The sequence below is a fragment of the Oncorhynchus masou genome, chromosome 7, assembly GCF_036934945.1.
Source record: "Oncorhynchus masou masou isolate Uvic2021 chromosome 7, UVic_Omas_1.1, whole genome shotgun sequence".
In the NCBI taxonomy this organism is placed as follows: Eukaryota; Metazoa; Chordata; class Actinopteri; order Salmoniformes; family Salmonidae; genus Oncorhynchus; species Oncorhynchus masou.
This window is the reverse complement of record NC_088218.1, coordinates 20,135,417-20,151,507: the sequence shown is the minus strand read 5'-3', so window position 1 is coordinate 20,151,507 and position 16,091 is coordinate 20,135,417. Positions and strand designations below refer to the sequence as shown.

The 16,091-nt window shown below is 44.1% G+C and overlaps 1 protein-coding gene across 2 annotated transcripts; it reads left to right on the top strand.

Annotated features, from left to right (window-relative positions):
• Positions 1-2,151: 2,151 nt before the first annotated feature.
• Positions 2,152-11,572, top strand: LOC135543485 (male-specific lethal 3 homolog). Of its 2 annotated transcripts, none has more exons than XM_064970784.1 (12): positions 2,152-2,391; positions 3,107-3,189; positions 3,697-3,792; positions 3,896-3,993; positions 4,093-4,193; positions 4,344-4,463; positions 4,748-4,908; positions 5,174-5,332; positions 5,594-5,901; positions 6,204-6,413; positions 6,527-6,611; positions 10,575-11,572. In XM_064970784.1, exons 1-12 carry the CDS (start codon positions 2,293-2,295, stop codon positions 10,672-10,674), a joined length of 1,620 nt encoding a protein of 539 aa, XP_064826856.1. In that variant the 5' UTR covers positions 2,152-2,292; the 3' UTR covers positions 10,675-11,572. The 2 variants fall into 2 exon arrangements, with proteins under 2 accessions (XP_064826856.1, XP_064826855.1); XM_064970783.1 differs by having other exon boundaries at positions 4,341-4,463.
• The last annotated feature ends 4,519 nt before the right edge of the window (positions 11,573-16,091 follow it).

Here is a 16,091-nt window from a genome sequence, read left to right as displayed (position 1 = left end):
TTCTCTCTCTCTCTCTCTCTCTCTCTCTCTCTCTCTCTCTCTCTCTCTCTCAATTAAATTCAAGGGGCTTCATTGGCATGAGAAAGATATGTTCATTGCCAAAGCAAGTGAAATAGATAATAAACAAAAGTGAAATTAACAATCAAAATTAACAGTAAACATTACACTCACAGAAGTTCCAAAAGAATAAAGACATTTCAAATGACATATTTTGTCTATATACAGTGTTGTAGCGATGTGCAAATAGTTAAAGTACAAAAGAGAGGAGCCCCAGCGTTTTCAAATTCTTTGTGGATCTCTCTCTCTCTCTTTATCTCATCCGTCCCCCCGTCTGTTTTTAGGCTGGTCAAATCTGACTGAGCTGTTATCAGTGTCATGCAGTGTAGCTTCATAAGCAGCTTTATCAGGGCAACCCCCTCCTCCAGTCTCCCATGATGCAGCATTTTCCCCATACCTTCACACACGCAGGTACACACGCATGCACACATACACATGAATGAAGGTACGCATGTACGTACACAGAAAGGCAGACACACACACACACACATACACACAAGCAAGGCAATTATTCATCCCTTCTCATCATTTTGGGGTCCCGAGTGGCGCAGTGGTCTAAGGCACTGCATCTAATTCCTAGAGGCGTCACTACAGACCTTGGTTCGAGTCCAGGCTGTATCAAGGCTGTCAGTGATTGGGAGTCCCATAGGGCGGCGCACAATTGGCCCAGCGTCATCTGGGTTAGGGTTTGGCCGGGGTAGGCCATCATTGTAAATAAGAATATAGTCTTAACTGACTTGCCTAGTTAAATAAAGGTGAAACAAAATGGTGAAAGTGCAGTAGAGGAATAGAGATTGGTGAGAAGGAGTCAGAGAGAAGCAATCTATTGCTGCACTTCCTCCCGGCTGCAGTGGTTGTAAAACCAGACACAGTGTACGACTATATGGCTGGTGTGTACCAGAGGTAGAAATCATCCTCGTCACATGTGCATGTGAGCTCCCCCATGTTAACCCAATGAGTCCCACCGTAATGCAGGCTCGTTTTGGACTTCTAACCCCTTTCAAACATCAATGTAATATTGGATCCGTCTATTTATTCTGGATACGTAGATACCAACCATTAGTCTGTGTGATTAATAAAACCACATATTTAATTTATAGAGAAATGGGGCTAAAACAGCCTGCAGGGGTTAAATTAGGATGAGAGGGGCGCTGGGAAGGGACCAAGTAGAATGGTTTCTAATATACTTTAGTGGGCACCAGCCACAATAAACCAAATATAATTTAAAAAACACTTTTAAAAAATGTGTTTATAGATAATAGCAGTCCAATTGGCTGTAAAGTAAAGATTTTTAACAAAGAAACTGTTCTGCTCTGATTCATTATAATTGGAGAAGTCACTTGTCTAGCCATAAGGCAAGAAATAGGTAGCCTACTTAATCAGTAACCTACTCTGGCCACCGGTAAACATTTGTAGTGTGTTAGGCTAATTAAGTAGACTATGACATACAATCCTGACCTTGTGACTTGACTGAGCTAAATGTGTCACTCATTAGAATTGCACAGTGAATGCAGGTCTTCTTCGTGGCACACGTCAGTGCGGTGACAGATGTGACAGCAGAGATAGCCTGATGGTTTCAGTCAGAATGGAAAAAAGGACACACTGGCACTGATAAGAGGTTGAGCATACAAGGCATCATACACACAAATGCAGCTAGGCTATACAAAGAGGGATTTCCTTCAGAGTCTCTCTCTCTCTCACTCTCTCGCTTTCTGTTTTCTCATCTGAAAACTGAAATGGGGCTAGTTCAGTCTCCAAATTTAGAAAATAATGAGCCCCATAATTGTTTTTGTTTTTCTGTTCTTTGCACACCAGTATTTCTACCTGCACATCCTCATCTGCGCACACATCACTCCAGTGTAAATTGCTAAATTGTCATTACTATTGGATTATTTTTTGCCTTACCTCCTTAATTCATTTGCACACACTAAACTTTTGATTTATTACAGGGAGAGAGGGCTACATGTCACCTCAGCACCCTGGCAAACAGAAATATTATTAAGATCAAATTTGAATAACGGACGCCCTCTGCAGGTACATGTATGTACCGTTTATTTCTACGGCGTCCACGAAGGAACAAACGAGAAACTCCCTATTACGGATTCGTTTGATGAGTTGTGTCCTAGCGCCATCTCCATATTTTTTTCAAAGACCCCTTTGGATACAGCCCGGCAGGGAAAGGGTTAAGGAGCGGGGGGTCCAGATGCCTCCTCTCCTGCTCGCTATGACGAACAAATGAACTCCCGGGGAATGAAATTTAAATTCCACAAAGGAGAAAAAGTCCTCTGTTTCGAACCTGACCCTACGAAAGCTAAAGTACTCTATGATGCAAAGGTAAATGGCTTGTTGTTTAGCCAAGAGTTTGTTTGCGGTCACGAAACTGATACCGCATGCAATCGCCAAATATTTTGATTGACAGTTTTTATGGCTTTATCCAATACTGTAGCTAAGTTAGACATTATGTTTATTTAATATATCCGGTCCACAGAAGGCCCGACCGAGGTTGTCATGCTAGTTAGCTGCTAAAAGGCTAACGTTTGTTATTAGGCTAACGTACCGTTAACTGGTAGGTTTATGGCACAAAGGAGGCCATCAATAATGGCTGCAGCCGTGTTATTTGTTGCTAATCTCTGCACATACTGTAGGTAGCCAAGTTAGCTCTGGTATATTTTCTTAGCTAGCTCGTAGCTGCTACATTTAGCCAACTAAGTAGCTAACGTTAACTGTCATAACAACTGTCCGCTAACGTTGGAAGTAACGTTAAACCTGCTAGCGTTAACGTTAAACACCAACAGTGAATTAACATATCATGAGTTAACGTTAGCTAGCCTCTGTGCAAGGCCAGGGCAACAAATTACAATCAGCCAACCCGTTGTATACATAACATTAGCTAGCTAGCGCCAATTAGTAATGTAACGTTAGCTAACTATAATGCGTACTGTTAGCTAGCTGTCCAGATGTGGTGATACGTTTGCCTGCTGTCTGTTACACGATAACTTGAGTTTTGTCGGCTACCGCTAACGTTAATTTCTGGAATTGTATGTTTTAGGTCGTCGATGTTGTAATTGGCAAAGATGAACGTGGAAAGCGAGTCCCAGAATACCTGATTCACTTCAATGGTTGGAACAGAAGGTAAACTCATACACAAGACAGTCTGAGGTGGTGGGCTTGAAGAAGGGATTACTGGGGAGGAGGATGGGTGGGGCAGTTAGGAGGGTTCTCGCTGTGTTCCTGGGGGGTGGATGGGAGGGTCATTCCCTGTTTGTCTGCTAAATGACTTAAATGTAAATGTCTATGAGTGGTTTTGGTTAATTTCCCCATCCTTTGTGGGCTATGCATGTCGAGCAGCAAAAGGGCTCATTTTCCAAGACTGTTATCTGATAATATTTTCTTTGCAAGCTACTGGTCGAAACCTTGTAAGGTTGGCTAAACATAGTGGTAACTTTTATTTGACAATCCCTTAAACTGTACGTAGTTGTCTATGGTTTTAGCTCTCTATATGGTGGAAATCATTGAGTGTGGAAAGAAACCTTCAGTGGAGCTTTGTCCTTGATATTACTTAGACAAAACTCTCATGCCGACTGCATGCAGCTTGAATTGGAAGGGGCAGTACTCATCATCTGTTGCTTTGTGCTACAGTTGGGATCGATTGGCAGCGGAAGACCATGTGCTCAGGGAAACTGACGAAAATCGCAAATTACAACGTAAACTGGCTCGTAAAGCTGTGGCTCGCATGTAAGTTTGTCTCCATCGGAGAAAATCGGAAAAGTAAGCAGTAGGCGTGACTGCAGATTTTGGTGCAAGTGTCCTGTCTAACTATGTCCACTTCAACCCACAGGAGGAGAAAGGGATGGGGGAAGAGACGTCGTCGTCTACCCGGTGTTGAGTCAGCTCTGAAGACACTTCCTGAAGAGAAGGAAGAGAGTGACGACGCATGTGAGTTTGACTGAAGTTTATCGGAATGGTTTTTCATTTTCATTGGAAATGGCGTGCAAGCTAAAATGACATGTACTTTTTGGTGGGGGTATCTTTCAGGTTTGATTACGTCTTCAGACAACAGTGACGAGGACGATTCCGAGGATCCAGAATCTTTGAAAAGCGAGGAGAGCGACTCTTCCGAAGATTTGGACAAAATGGTAGTGTTTTGAGTTATAGAGTACTGCAGACAAATGTGTTTTCTTAATACATAACCTATCGACTCGGTTGTTCTATTGACATTGTCTGAAATACACATTTTGACAAAATGGCTGGATGGATCTGAATGTTTGCCTATCTATCTCTAGCAGGAAGAGCAGGAAGCTCACGCGAAGATGGAGAGTGAGGACAGGACCATCAACATAGACATCCCTGAGGTTCTCAAGAAGAAACTGGAGGATGACTGCTACTACATCAACAAGAGGAAGAAGGTGTGTAATTAAACAAAGATAACTCCCGCTTTATTGTAGTTCCGTATACCTATTCCTAATCCTCCAAATACAGAGATATTGGTCATGTTCAGTAGGGACAAATGTATAAAAACGGGGAGGTACTAACTGAACTAGTCCAATAGGAACACAGATTTGTCATTTTCTGTTGTAATTTTTTTTTGCCTCCATGTACTCTACTGAATGCAACCCTTGACTTTTGACAGTTCAACATCTCACTGCCAATGAGCTGTGATCATGAAGGGCCTTGTTCTTTTTCTCCCCAGTTGGTGAAGCTTCCGTGCCAGATGAACATATTGAATATCTTGGAATCATATGTGAAGCACTTTGCCTTCAACGCAGCCTTCTCTGCCAATGAGAGGTACAGAAGTCACCAGAGCACCGCCCAGACCAGCCTCAGTCCTCACTATGTTCCTCCAGAGAAGAAGTGAGTCCCCAAAGTACAACATTTCCCATTAGCCTTTTTGCCTCTCATAGGCTACACAATGTTGTTTTTTACATTGCAGGCACCTGCCAACTGACTGACCTACAAATCACCTTGCATCATAAATAACTACTCAGTGTTATTTGTAGATCAAGTATGTCAGTTACAATATTACCAATAAATGCATCACAGATTCGATGCTCTCGAACATGGTCATCGTGGATGAAATGATCTTTGATAGTAGCTAGAAGTCACCATTTTGTTTCAGTGAGGAGCTTTGCAAGGAGATGGTGGACGGCCTAAGAATCACCTTTGACTTCACCCTTCCCATGATCCTCCTGTACCCCAACGAGCACGCTCAGTTCAAGAAAGTCAGCTCCTCCAAGTTTTCCCTGCCTATCCGGGACAACACAGCCAGCTCCAGCAAGTAAGACCGACCATCAGACTATGTATGCAATCCTCTTGACTAATTAACATCGGGTCATTTTCAGGTCGGAAGATGAAACAAAATGAAGTTGAAAATGTTTTACTGTTGGAAGACGCTAAGTACATTAGGCCATTTGTTCAGTTTGTATAGCTGACCTAAGATGAAAATGCCAGTGTACCTTTCTTTGATTTTTTGTGATGTTGGATGTCATTACCAAACTGGTCTTTCTTTGATCATCTCCACCCTCCCTTCCTGTCCCAGGACCCTGCGTGAGCGCACCCCCAGCCCCTCGGGCCACAACCCCTCCACCCCCCAGTCCACGGACAGCCAACCGGCCCTGAGCGAGGCCTCCACCACCACGGCAAACCCCACCACCACACCCAAACGCCGGCGCTGTGCCTCCGCAGCCGACCCCGACGCCCCCCAGTCCCTGCGACGCTCCACACGCCACACCTCCGGGGGCGAGCGGATGTCGGGCGAGGGGGGCAGCGCTACGACCTCACCCCAGCCCAAACGCCGCCTTGACACGCCTGCCCAGCTGCCCAAGTTCTTCCTCAATCTGGAGAAGAGTGAGTGGCAAGAAAACACACTAAATCACAGAATAAACAGTTGATCGTGTGTGCTTTACTTTATGCAATGTTACTCGTTGCCTCTGTTGTTGTAATGACCATATCCATCCGCTAGATGGCACTCTTCCCTGTTGCCATACATTATAGTACTCTCCCAAACACATGGAATAGTCTGTGCACAGCTTCTCAGTGCTACAGCACACAGTGAATGTCTGTTGTTTCTTAAGTGTCCATGCCAATGTTGTCCTCCACCCACACTATCAGTTGATTGACTGCAGTCTGCCAACCTGTCCCGTTCCCAGAAACTCCTGTCCACAGTGGCTCGTCCTCTCCTTTGCCCCAGACGCCCAGTAAAGAGGGCAGTGGCGTCTTCTCCGGCCTGGAGAGCCGACGGAACAATGAGCTCAACGAGGTCCTGAGCTGGAAGCTGACCCCTGATAACTATCCCCAGAGTGACCAGCCTCCCCCACCCTCCTACCTGTATGGCTCACAGCACCTCCTACGCCTCTTCGGTAGGTGTCCTCCTAAGCCCTTTCTCTGTGTGTGGGGAAACAGGGATTGTTGTTTAGTTCAATATAGCCTCCAGTCTCGTTCTCTTTCAATCTGGTTTCTTCCCCTCATACAGTGAAGTTGCCAGAGATCCTAGGGAAGATGCAAATCCCAGAGAAGAACCTAAGGGCCCTGGTCAAACACCTGGAGCTCTTCCTCAGGTACCTCCCATCTTATTATAGAATAATCACGTTTTCTTTACTTTCATTCTTCTTTTAGTGATCAGCCACACACCATAACTAGGCTAGAACCAGGGCTACAATAGTCTCTTATTTTGGCTGCCATAGCTCATACAATCTAGGCCTGGAACGTTTGCTTGTGCTGCCGTAAAGCCAATGTCAGGTGGTTATTTAAGAAGGGAATGTCTTCTCAATAACCTTCCTGGTTAAATAAAGGTCATAAGTCACATTTTCTAAACTGGGTGGTTTGAGCTCTGAATACTGATTGGCCGAAAGCTGTGGTATACCACGGATATGACAAATTACGATTTACTGTTCTAATTATGTTGCCAACCAGTTTATAATAGCAATAAGGCACCTCCGTGTTTGTGGTATATGGTCAGTATACCACAGCTAAGGTCTGTATCCGGGCACTCCACGTTGCGTCATGCTCAAGAACAGCCCTTATATGGCCAATATACCACAGCTACCACACCTCCTCAGGCCTTATTCCTTTAATAACCCCTCAAGGCAAATTAACGCACATTGGAACCGAAGATGCACAAAAAAAACTAGTCTCCAGGATCAGTGACATTGACTGGGCGAAGCCCGTTATCCCCCAGTCAATCACTGCCTGGTGTATAATTGGGCCGGCCGCCTTGCAGGAAGGGACAGGCTGCCATTTAGTTGCCGTGCCAACGACAGTTCCATGATAGACTTCCTTTGATCACTGCAACGCGATACTGCCCACGTCAGCATTTCTTTGGACGTGCTCACTTAGCTAGCCTGGTGAGTGGTTTCCACTTGATGGGCCTCTGACGTACTAACGTTAGCTTAGCATGCAGAAATGTTTGGACACTGCGGCAGCTTGACGGGCCTCTGCTGTAACATGAACATTAGCCTATAAAAAAAAAAAAAATAGTTGAACAGGGCAGCCGGAGAATAGAGAGATGGGTTTTTCCCCCAGGGGGCTTTTTGTATATCTTAGATAGGAATGGGGGTCCCTGTTGGGAGCAATGGGAGTGCAGTGTGCATTGATCTGCTGACACGCGCACACAATCCTCTCCACCTATCCAGTGTTAGCCCCATCACCTGAAGTGTAGCGCATACACCGGGGCAGTTAACTGTGGTGTAATGCTATTAGGTAGCAACTCTCTGTGTGATTCATGCAGCTCACTGAGTGGAAAAAGTGCTCACTGACCTGTAAGCTGGTTCACCCTGCATGCCTGCCATGGTTAATGTAGCCATAATATCGTCTAACAGGGTGTGATCAGTCGACGATGGCTTGAGATGTTATTTATGCAGAGGGATTGATTTGCTGTTTTTGTGTCTGTGCATGCGTGTGTGTGTGTGTGTGCACCTGCATCTGTCTGTGTGTGTGAGACTGTCGGACTACATTAAAGTGAAGGGAGTTGAGTGGGCGTTACACAAGCCTGCGATTCTAATCTTTAAATCCTGCCCAGCGATCTTCAGCTGTCCCCAAACCTAGGGGATTTATTCTCTCTCCATTATTAATGAAACGCCTGCAGTTTCCCCTCCAGCCACCACTCTGCGCTGTTGCACACAGAGGGACATATGACTCTTTCTCGCAGCTGGGTACGTCTCAATAGTCTATTAGGGGCTTCTTCCACTAGTGTCATCTTTTTATTGACAATAACCACGTTTCCATCCACAGTGTTTTATGCAAGTGATGTCATTCCGTATAGAAATAATCGTGACGGCTGTGATGGAAACAGGAAGTTTCTGTATAATTTTATGAATTTGTTCATTAGATATGGTGGGATCTTTTTGTGTCAGTAAAATTAATTATTTGAGAAATGGCCGTGGAAAAGCCTTTATGCAGATATTGATATAATAACTATAATCTCGAAGTAAACTTGGGAGTCACGCGATGACATGGTGTGGGGTCCTCCCAATACGACTAGGGAAACCATGCGGTTTATTAAGCTGTGATGAACTTCACAGGGTGGTGAAAATGTACGATATGAGCTTGATGCTCCTTTCCAATAAATATCAAAGGTATTACTCTGGTGACATGATCGATGCTTGACTGAATATTATTCTCATGTAGACTAGCCTACCAGCACTATCGGCAAGTTGTTGCCTGAACCACACGTGCCAAGACCAGACTAGGCATATTTGCTATTTAACGCAACAGTTTTTGTCATAAAACTATTGACAAGGTTGAAAGTGTGATTAACTTTTTGTGCATTGATTTTTATCCGCGACAAGTCAATTTGGTGGAAACACACCGCTGGTGGGAAAATGCACATTGGCTTTGTGCTGATTTTGGATTATTTGCATGAAAATCTGTCACTAATTGGATGGATACCTGGCTACTTGTCTGAAAATACAGGAGCGTTCAGAGTAATAATGTTGGATGCTTTGAGCAATATATTGATGCCTGCCTACGATGGGATTTAACTTCAGCTGTTCACGCCCATTTATTTTAGTCTGCTACGGATTGAAAACTAGCATCTTTAGAAAGGAGGTCTCTTCAGACTAGTGAGAGACGGGAAGGAAAAAAACCTTACTGGATGTTGACTGTAGCAAAGTGGAGAAGTGCATGCCGGGATTAGGCACACGGACGGATCTCTGGAAGAATCGTGAATTGTCTGGTGTGTTTCTGTGATACAGAGGAAGGGGACAGTGGTGTAAAAATACTCTAAAGTACTACTTAAGTATTTTGGGGGGGGGGGGGGGTTGTATCTGTACTTTACCATTTATGTTTTTTACAACTTTTACTTCGCAACATTTCAAAGGAAAATAATGTACTTTTTACTCTACATTTTCCCTGACACCCAAAAGTCCTCATTTCATTTTGAATGCTTAGCTGGACAGGAAAATGGTCCAATTCACACACTTATCAAGAGAAGATCCCTGGTCATCCCTACTGCCTCTGATCTGGCGCAATCACTAAACACAAGTGCTTGATTTGTAAATTATGTCTGAGTGTTGGATTGTGCCCCTGGTTCTCCATAAATATGTTTGTTTTTTAATGGCAATTGTGCCATCAGGTTTGTTCAATGTAAGGAATTTAAAATGATTTATACTTTTACTTTTGATACTAAAGTATATTTAAAACCCAAATACTTTCATACTTTTACTCAAGTATGAGAATTGGGTACTTTTTCCACCACTGGGGAGGGAGAGCGAGGGAGTGCCTAATGTGTATGAGAACGAGGATGCCTGTGTCCGCCCAGCTGCACTCCCATGAAAATGTGTCCATATCTAACATCTGCAGAGAAATGTGGTTCAAGTTTACAGCCTTTGCTCTACATATGCACTGACTAATAGATAGGACAACCAATAAATAATGTAATATATCTGTAGCCACGGTCCCGTGGTCCGTACTGACTAGTTCGGTGCTCCACAACGACCATAATAATTTGTCGCCGGTTAAAGCGCCTCTTAATTTCGCCCTCTGATGAGGATAATTTGTTTGCAGATGAGATGGCAAGATTTAGAGGATTTGGCTGAGCAGCGGTTACTAAGAACATTCCGGATTATTTTCCCTACTGATTAGACGGGGAGATTTTCCCTCTCCAACTCTGGCGAATTGGGTTATTTAAGGCAAGTTACTAAAAACACTGACGGACTGCAGGCCTGGAGTGTGGTAGGGGTGTTAACAAGCCCCCTGTTGGAAGGAAGACACCAGGATTGGGAGTGCTGAGTAACTAGTCTGGTCCGTGACATCCACAGGAGTCAGGGGAGTGAATCATTTCCCACAGTGGTCTTTGTTTCAAATGCATTAGCTGTCTGTTGATGGCCATGCTGTGTTAACTAACCTTAACTTCAGACTTCTACTCAGTGTGGTGAATTAGACCCTGCTATGGTGTTATATCTATCTTCTCTCTCTCTGTCCCTCTTCCTCCATCTCTCTCTCTCTCTGTCCCTCTTCCTCCATCTCTCTCTCTCTCTCTGTCCCTCTTCCTCCATCTCTCTCTCTCTCTCTTTGCTCCCCAGGTTTTTGGCTGAGTTCCACGAGGACTTTTTTCCGGAGTCGGCGTACGTGTCGTCATCGGAGGCCCAATACTGCATGAAGCACCCGCGGGCTGTTTCCTGACCCCGTTTATCTCACCCTGCCTCGCCCTGAACTGCACTGCTGGGAGGGGAGCTCCAAGCTGATTCCCAAACCTTCCCTTTCACATCCTCTCTGAGATTGTGCCATTATCCCTCTCTATGTTCACCCCTTGCCCTCCTGAATCCAACCCGTGCGGCGATGTGGTTTTGCCCGGCCTATCGTAAAGAAATAAAGCAAGGGTCTTGGCTTCTGATCGGCCCAGTACCTCACGCTCCCCAGCCCCCAACCTGGCAGTCTGGCCTTAGGAACAGACCCCCCTGGATGCAATGATTACCCAAAGCATGGACGTCTACTTGTTATCCTAGGCTGTAGACCCTAACCCCCTGCTGGGGTCTTTCCCACAATGCTGACTTTGTCTTGCTTTCTCTCGCTCTGCGCTCAAGGACCACGTTTGGCCATCTCTTTCTCTAGCAGCGTCTGCGTCTGATCCTTCTCTCTCCGTCCGCCTAGACAAGCATACACTGAGAGAAGAGCTATTTGATACGTTTGCTTTACGTGTGGCTATTGGACACTGTTTGGCTTCTCCTTGGTTCGCCATGCTTGCTGCCCCAAGCCACGCTTCAGTGTGTGTTGTCGATTTAAGCCATTTCTAAATGCTTGTAGAATGTCATTACTCTAGTAATGTCTACTATCTGTGGTCCTCTTGCTTAGAGGGGCTGTGACGTTATGGGCACTGTGTGTTCATATTTCTATTTGTCATGGCATTACCCTCAATGTTTGAAGGTCAAGTTGATGTATAAATTCCTTATTCTGTTTGTTTTCTTACACTGTTAACTTGTAGACCCGAACAGGAACACACTGCGGAGGTGGAAATGTAAAAATATCAACTTTCAGTCTGTTTTCTATTAGTATTATCTGAAATAAAAGTTGGAGCAATGTTTTTTTGCATGTGGTTTATGAATATTGCTGTTCTGTTGATTCATAAAGACCTAGGCCGGGATTCAATGCAAGGCGTGTTATATGGCAGCACAATATAAACAGGTAGTTTACAATTGAGCCAAACTGCACAATGTTTACCGTGAATAATCTCTGCGAATGTTGTTGCCTTTTAAAAGGTGAATTGTCGGCTGTGTAGATCGCTGTGCTATAACGCGCCATGCGTTTAATCCTGGTCCTATTCTCTGCTGTTCTTCTCTCCTTCAAGTTGAGTCCCTTTTCCTTAAAGAAACATTCTTCACACTATATAAAGGTTGTTCTGAACTACAGCAAAGTACAAGGGCAGATCGTTGGGTTTATCCTCATGGTGAATCTGCTACGGTTTGAGATTGAACGGGGCCTTTGGTCTCAGAGGTGTGATATCAGAGATTTGAGAAGGGCAGCCAGAGGAGGGAGCCTGGACCGAAGGTAGTGTTCTTCAGAGGATGACTTCAGCCTCCTTTGATGGGCACACAGCGTTTTGGGTTGTGCCTTGTCGGTCAGTCACTGGATTTTGGTGCTGCTCCATTGATTTGAGGTGCCAGAGTTTCTACCAACACACTACCCGTAGACCAGCGATCATCAACTAGGTTCAGCGGCAGGCCAATTTTTGTATTTTATATTTTAGATGATGGGACGGAACGTAATTTCTAAGAATTTGTAGACTGCAAATTGACCTCAAGAAGCACAAAACAGATCTAATATTTGTCTAAAACATAATTTCAACCCTTTCATTTGTATACAATCACATATACGGTATGTCTGTTATGCGTGGGAATACGTTGGAACAGATTTGAAATAAAATCACTAAGCTGATTTGCTGGTGTTTTAGTCTTGTGTCCAACAAAAAAAAAAAGTGAGGGGCCAAATAAAATCACCTGCAGGGCCAAAGTCACCTGCGCACCAGTTAGGGAACCCTGCCGTAAACAATGCCTCCCCTCTCAGCTTCTGCCGTAGCTGCCTGCTGTAGAAACCCTCTTAACATTGACCAACACACACACTGCCTCTGAATATGGGTTCTTGAGCGTAAAGGCAAGTGTTGCGATCGACTTACAGAATATTTTTGCCTCTGAACAATTCCAGTGGTTCTGGTTGCTCTGACTGAAAGCCCTCCCTCAAGCTATCACATTGCCTCTAAATCAGGGGTATTCAACTCTGACCCTACGAGGCCCGGACTACTGCTGGTTTTCTGTTCTGCCTGATAATTAATTGCACCCACCTGGTCTCCCAGGTCTAAATCAGTCCCTGATTAAAGGGGAAGAATGATTCAAAAGGTGGCTTCGAAACTGGCTTCGAGGCCCAGAGATTGAGGACTTGATGGAGTGTTTGGGGGGTTCTCGGGAGGGAAAATGCTTAAGGTGGCCTTTGACTTGTGATTACAGTCCTATCATGTGGTCAACATCTCTAGGTCCTGAGGGTCAGAGGGAATGACTAGAGCCTCATCTCGCCACCGACTAGCCCAGCCCTGATCCTCTTCAGAACAACCAGATAACTACACCAAGGTTCTGGAATCACTGGCAAATGTGATGGATTGCAATGATAGGATACAGTATGTAGGCCTAACCAACGCTGTTGCCTTGTGGTTAGTGTCTGCCCAGAGAATGGAAGGTTAGGGGTTCAGTCCTCGGAGTCATACTTACAACTCAAAATGTCACAAGTTTGCTGGCTGTCCTCCAGTGATATCTGTTGATGTATTATTCCCCCTACATAGTTTTCATATCAGATTTCATTTTGAAAATACACTGCTTTTTTTTTCCATCCCAATACTTTAAAGTGTCTCGTACACGTTGACACTCACCAATGAAAACAGGGACAAGTATATTGTCCACATTTTGAGTCACACATACTGTAGTTTGTTTTCATTCACGATTGCCATGTGGCAGACTATCACGTGTTATTACTTTGGCTACAGTCGGTGCAGTGCTGAAGCTTTCTACTCAATACACTAGGAGGGTTTCCATAGCAAAACTATGCTCTTTGCACCCTCAGCCCTAGGGAGGTTATCATTGCTACCATTACAGAGGCAAAGTGGGTCTAGCGGTAAGTGCAAATGCTTTTTGGATAGAATGGAGTCCTGTAATCAACCACTTCTACCTGGAATCTGAGATCAACACCCTGCTTCGGTGGTATCATATGGCCAGGATAGAGCTTTGTGTTCAAGAATCTCCGTCTCTCAGCCGCAATAAATTGATTTCTGTTCCACCCTCTCGATATCCACTTACCAACTGATTCAATTGGCTGGAGAGCCGTGTGTGTGATATCACCTGAAGAAGATAGCAACACTCATCTCACACAACTCCTCACCTCTTTTGTTAGTTTCTTCTCTCTCTTAGTCTCATCCCTTCATCTCACCATCATTCTCCAGTGTGGCTGTCTGGGCATCATGAAGGGTGGTGATGAGCGCAGGCGGAGAAAATAGAGAAAATGGACACTAACCCCAGTGTTGACGTGTCAGTGATGGATGTCGGGTGGCAGGAGACAGCCATTACCCAGCAGCCTGCAGAGTGAGTAGCCTCTAGCTAGCACTTGAGGTTTGGTTTCTTCTCTAATGACAGAGAGTGAGAACAACCCTACTTTCTTCGGTCTGTTTTCTCAGTAGATGCTGGTTCCAAGCAATGCTAATATTTAGGAGTAGAAATTGAGTGTTGAAGGTCATTAGGGTTGTACTGTACAGCAAGTATTGGTTGAAATTCCTAATGTTGTAACGTCAGAAATAGTTTGGACCTAAATAACTATCAAAGTTATCCACAAAACCATCAAACCTTTTGAATCTCAAACTATTGTTGTGAACGTTTTGTCCTCTGATTGTCTGCTATTGTTGCTACTCCTAACCAAGTCCCTGACTCGATTTTTCTGGCTCAGCTAACTTCTCCCAGGGTGTCACTTTCTAAATCTCGGATGGGCTCTCAACGCTACACCCCCGCAAAGACACTTACTGGGGGGGGATCCTCCTCAGTAAATTTAATAAAAATAGTGAAACATCAAAAAAAGTTATACTTTTTAGATAAACTATATTAAATATATTTATGTCACCAAATAATTTATTAAAACACAGCAGCACTCTAGTGTGGCACCATGGTGTAGCCAGAAGACAGCTAGCTTCTGTCCTCCTCTGGGTACATTGACTTTAATACCAAATCTAGGAGGCTCATGGTTCTCACCCCCTTCCATAGACTTGCACATTAATTATGACTACTTCCGGAGGACGTCCTCCAACCTATCAGAGCTCTTGCAGCATGTTGTCCACCCAATCAAAGGATCAGAGAATGAATCTAGAACTGAAAGCATAAGTTACAGCTAGCTTGCAGTGTATAAAACGTGGTGAGTAGTTGACTCAAAGAGAGAGAAAGACAATAGTTGAACACTTAACTAATTAATTTCTTTCAAAATTAAGGAGAAGCAACAGAGAGAGAGAGAAAGAGTTAGCTATATTTGGCTATTTTTTTTAAGTTCACTTAGCTAGCAAATGCAGCTAGCTAGTTTATCATACTCAAACACCCGGCTCAAACAGAGAGGGATGTTATGTTAGCTAGCTGGCTATGGCTATCCAACACTGGAACTCTTCCAAGTCATATAATTTGTTTTCCTACCGGGGCCCACTGTCCACTGTACTGCATGAGTGTAGTGGGTTTACTAACTCGTTAGTTCTAGATGACATAACGTGACAACAATGTAGGCTGTATGTAGCGATTAGCGGTCATGATATGAAGGTTTGACTTGGAAAGGTTTTTTCACGTGGTCACAGACAACTGATGTGTTGTGCACTGAAGTCCACAAGTGAAGGGAAAATATGAGAGGAGGAGAGCGCGTAGACAGCTGCGAGAAGGAATTATATATACAACGAGCAAAGTGATCATGCTGTTTTTATGTGAATGAGGTGTGTATCATTCCAGGGATAAACATACCTGAATTTATCCAATAGAAACTCTAATTTGCAACTGTTGGACTAACGATTACATCCTAGATGCAGACAAAAGTGTGCAAGGTAGTATTGAATTTGTAACGGTCTGTCACCTTGATTACTCAAAATTCTCTTGACCTGTGCACATTGTAAACATTGGAAACTTTCATTCATAGGCTAGGTTGTAGCAACTTCATGATGGGTATAGGGAAAATTTCACTATCATGTAGTAGCCTAAACCTATCGATGTTACATTGAACTGGTTTAACGGAATATGAATGACAATCATCCAATATGCTGTAATAGAAATAAGGCCATAATAAAAGTAATCATCCTCCCTCATCTTATTAACCAGCACCGACCGCCACTGGATGTGATATGCGCCTGGATAGTTGATACTGATCCAGAGTCGTCTTTGTTTGTGTTTTTTCTATTAAATTCCATTCTAAAATACTTAGATTATTGTGAAGTATTATGGTGGGGATGGAGAGCACACGGAGTTGGGTGTAAGTATGGATATTGGGATAGACTGTAAGAGTTATGGTTTGGCAGAGTCAAGCAACTAACACTTGTAGACATCAAA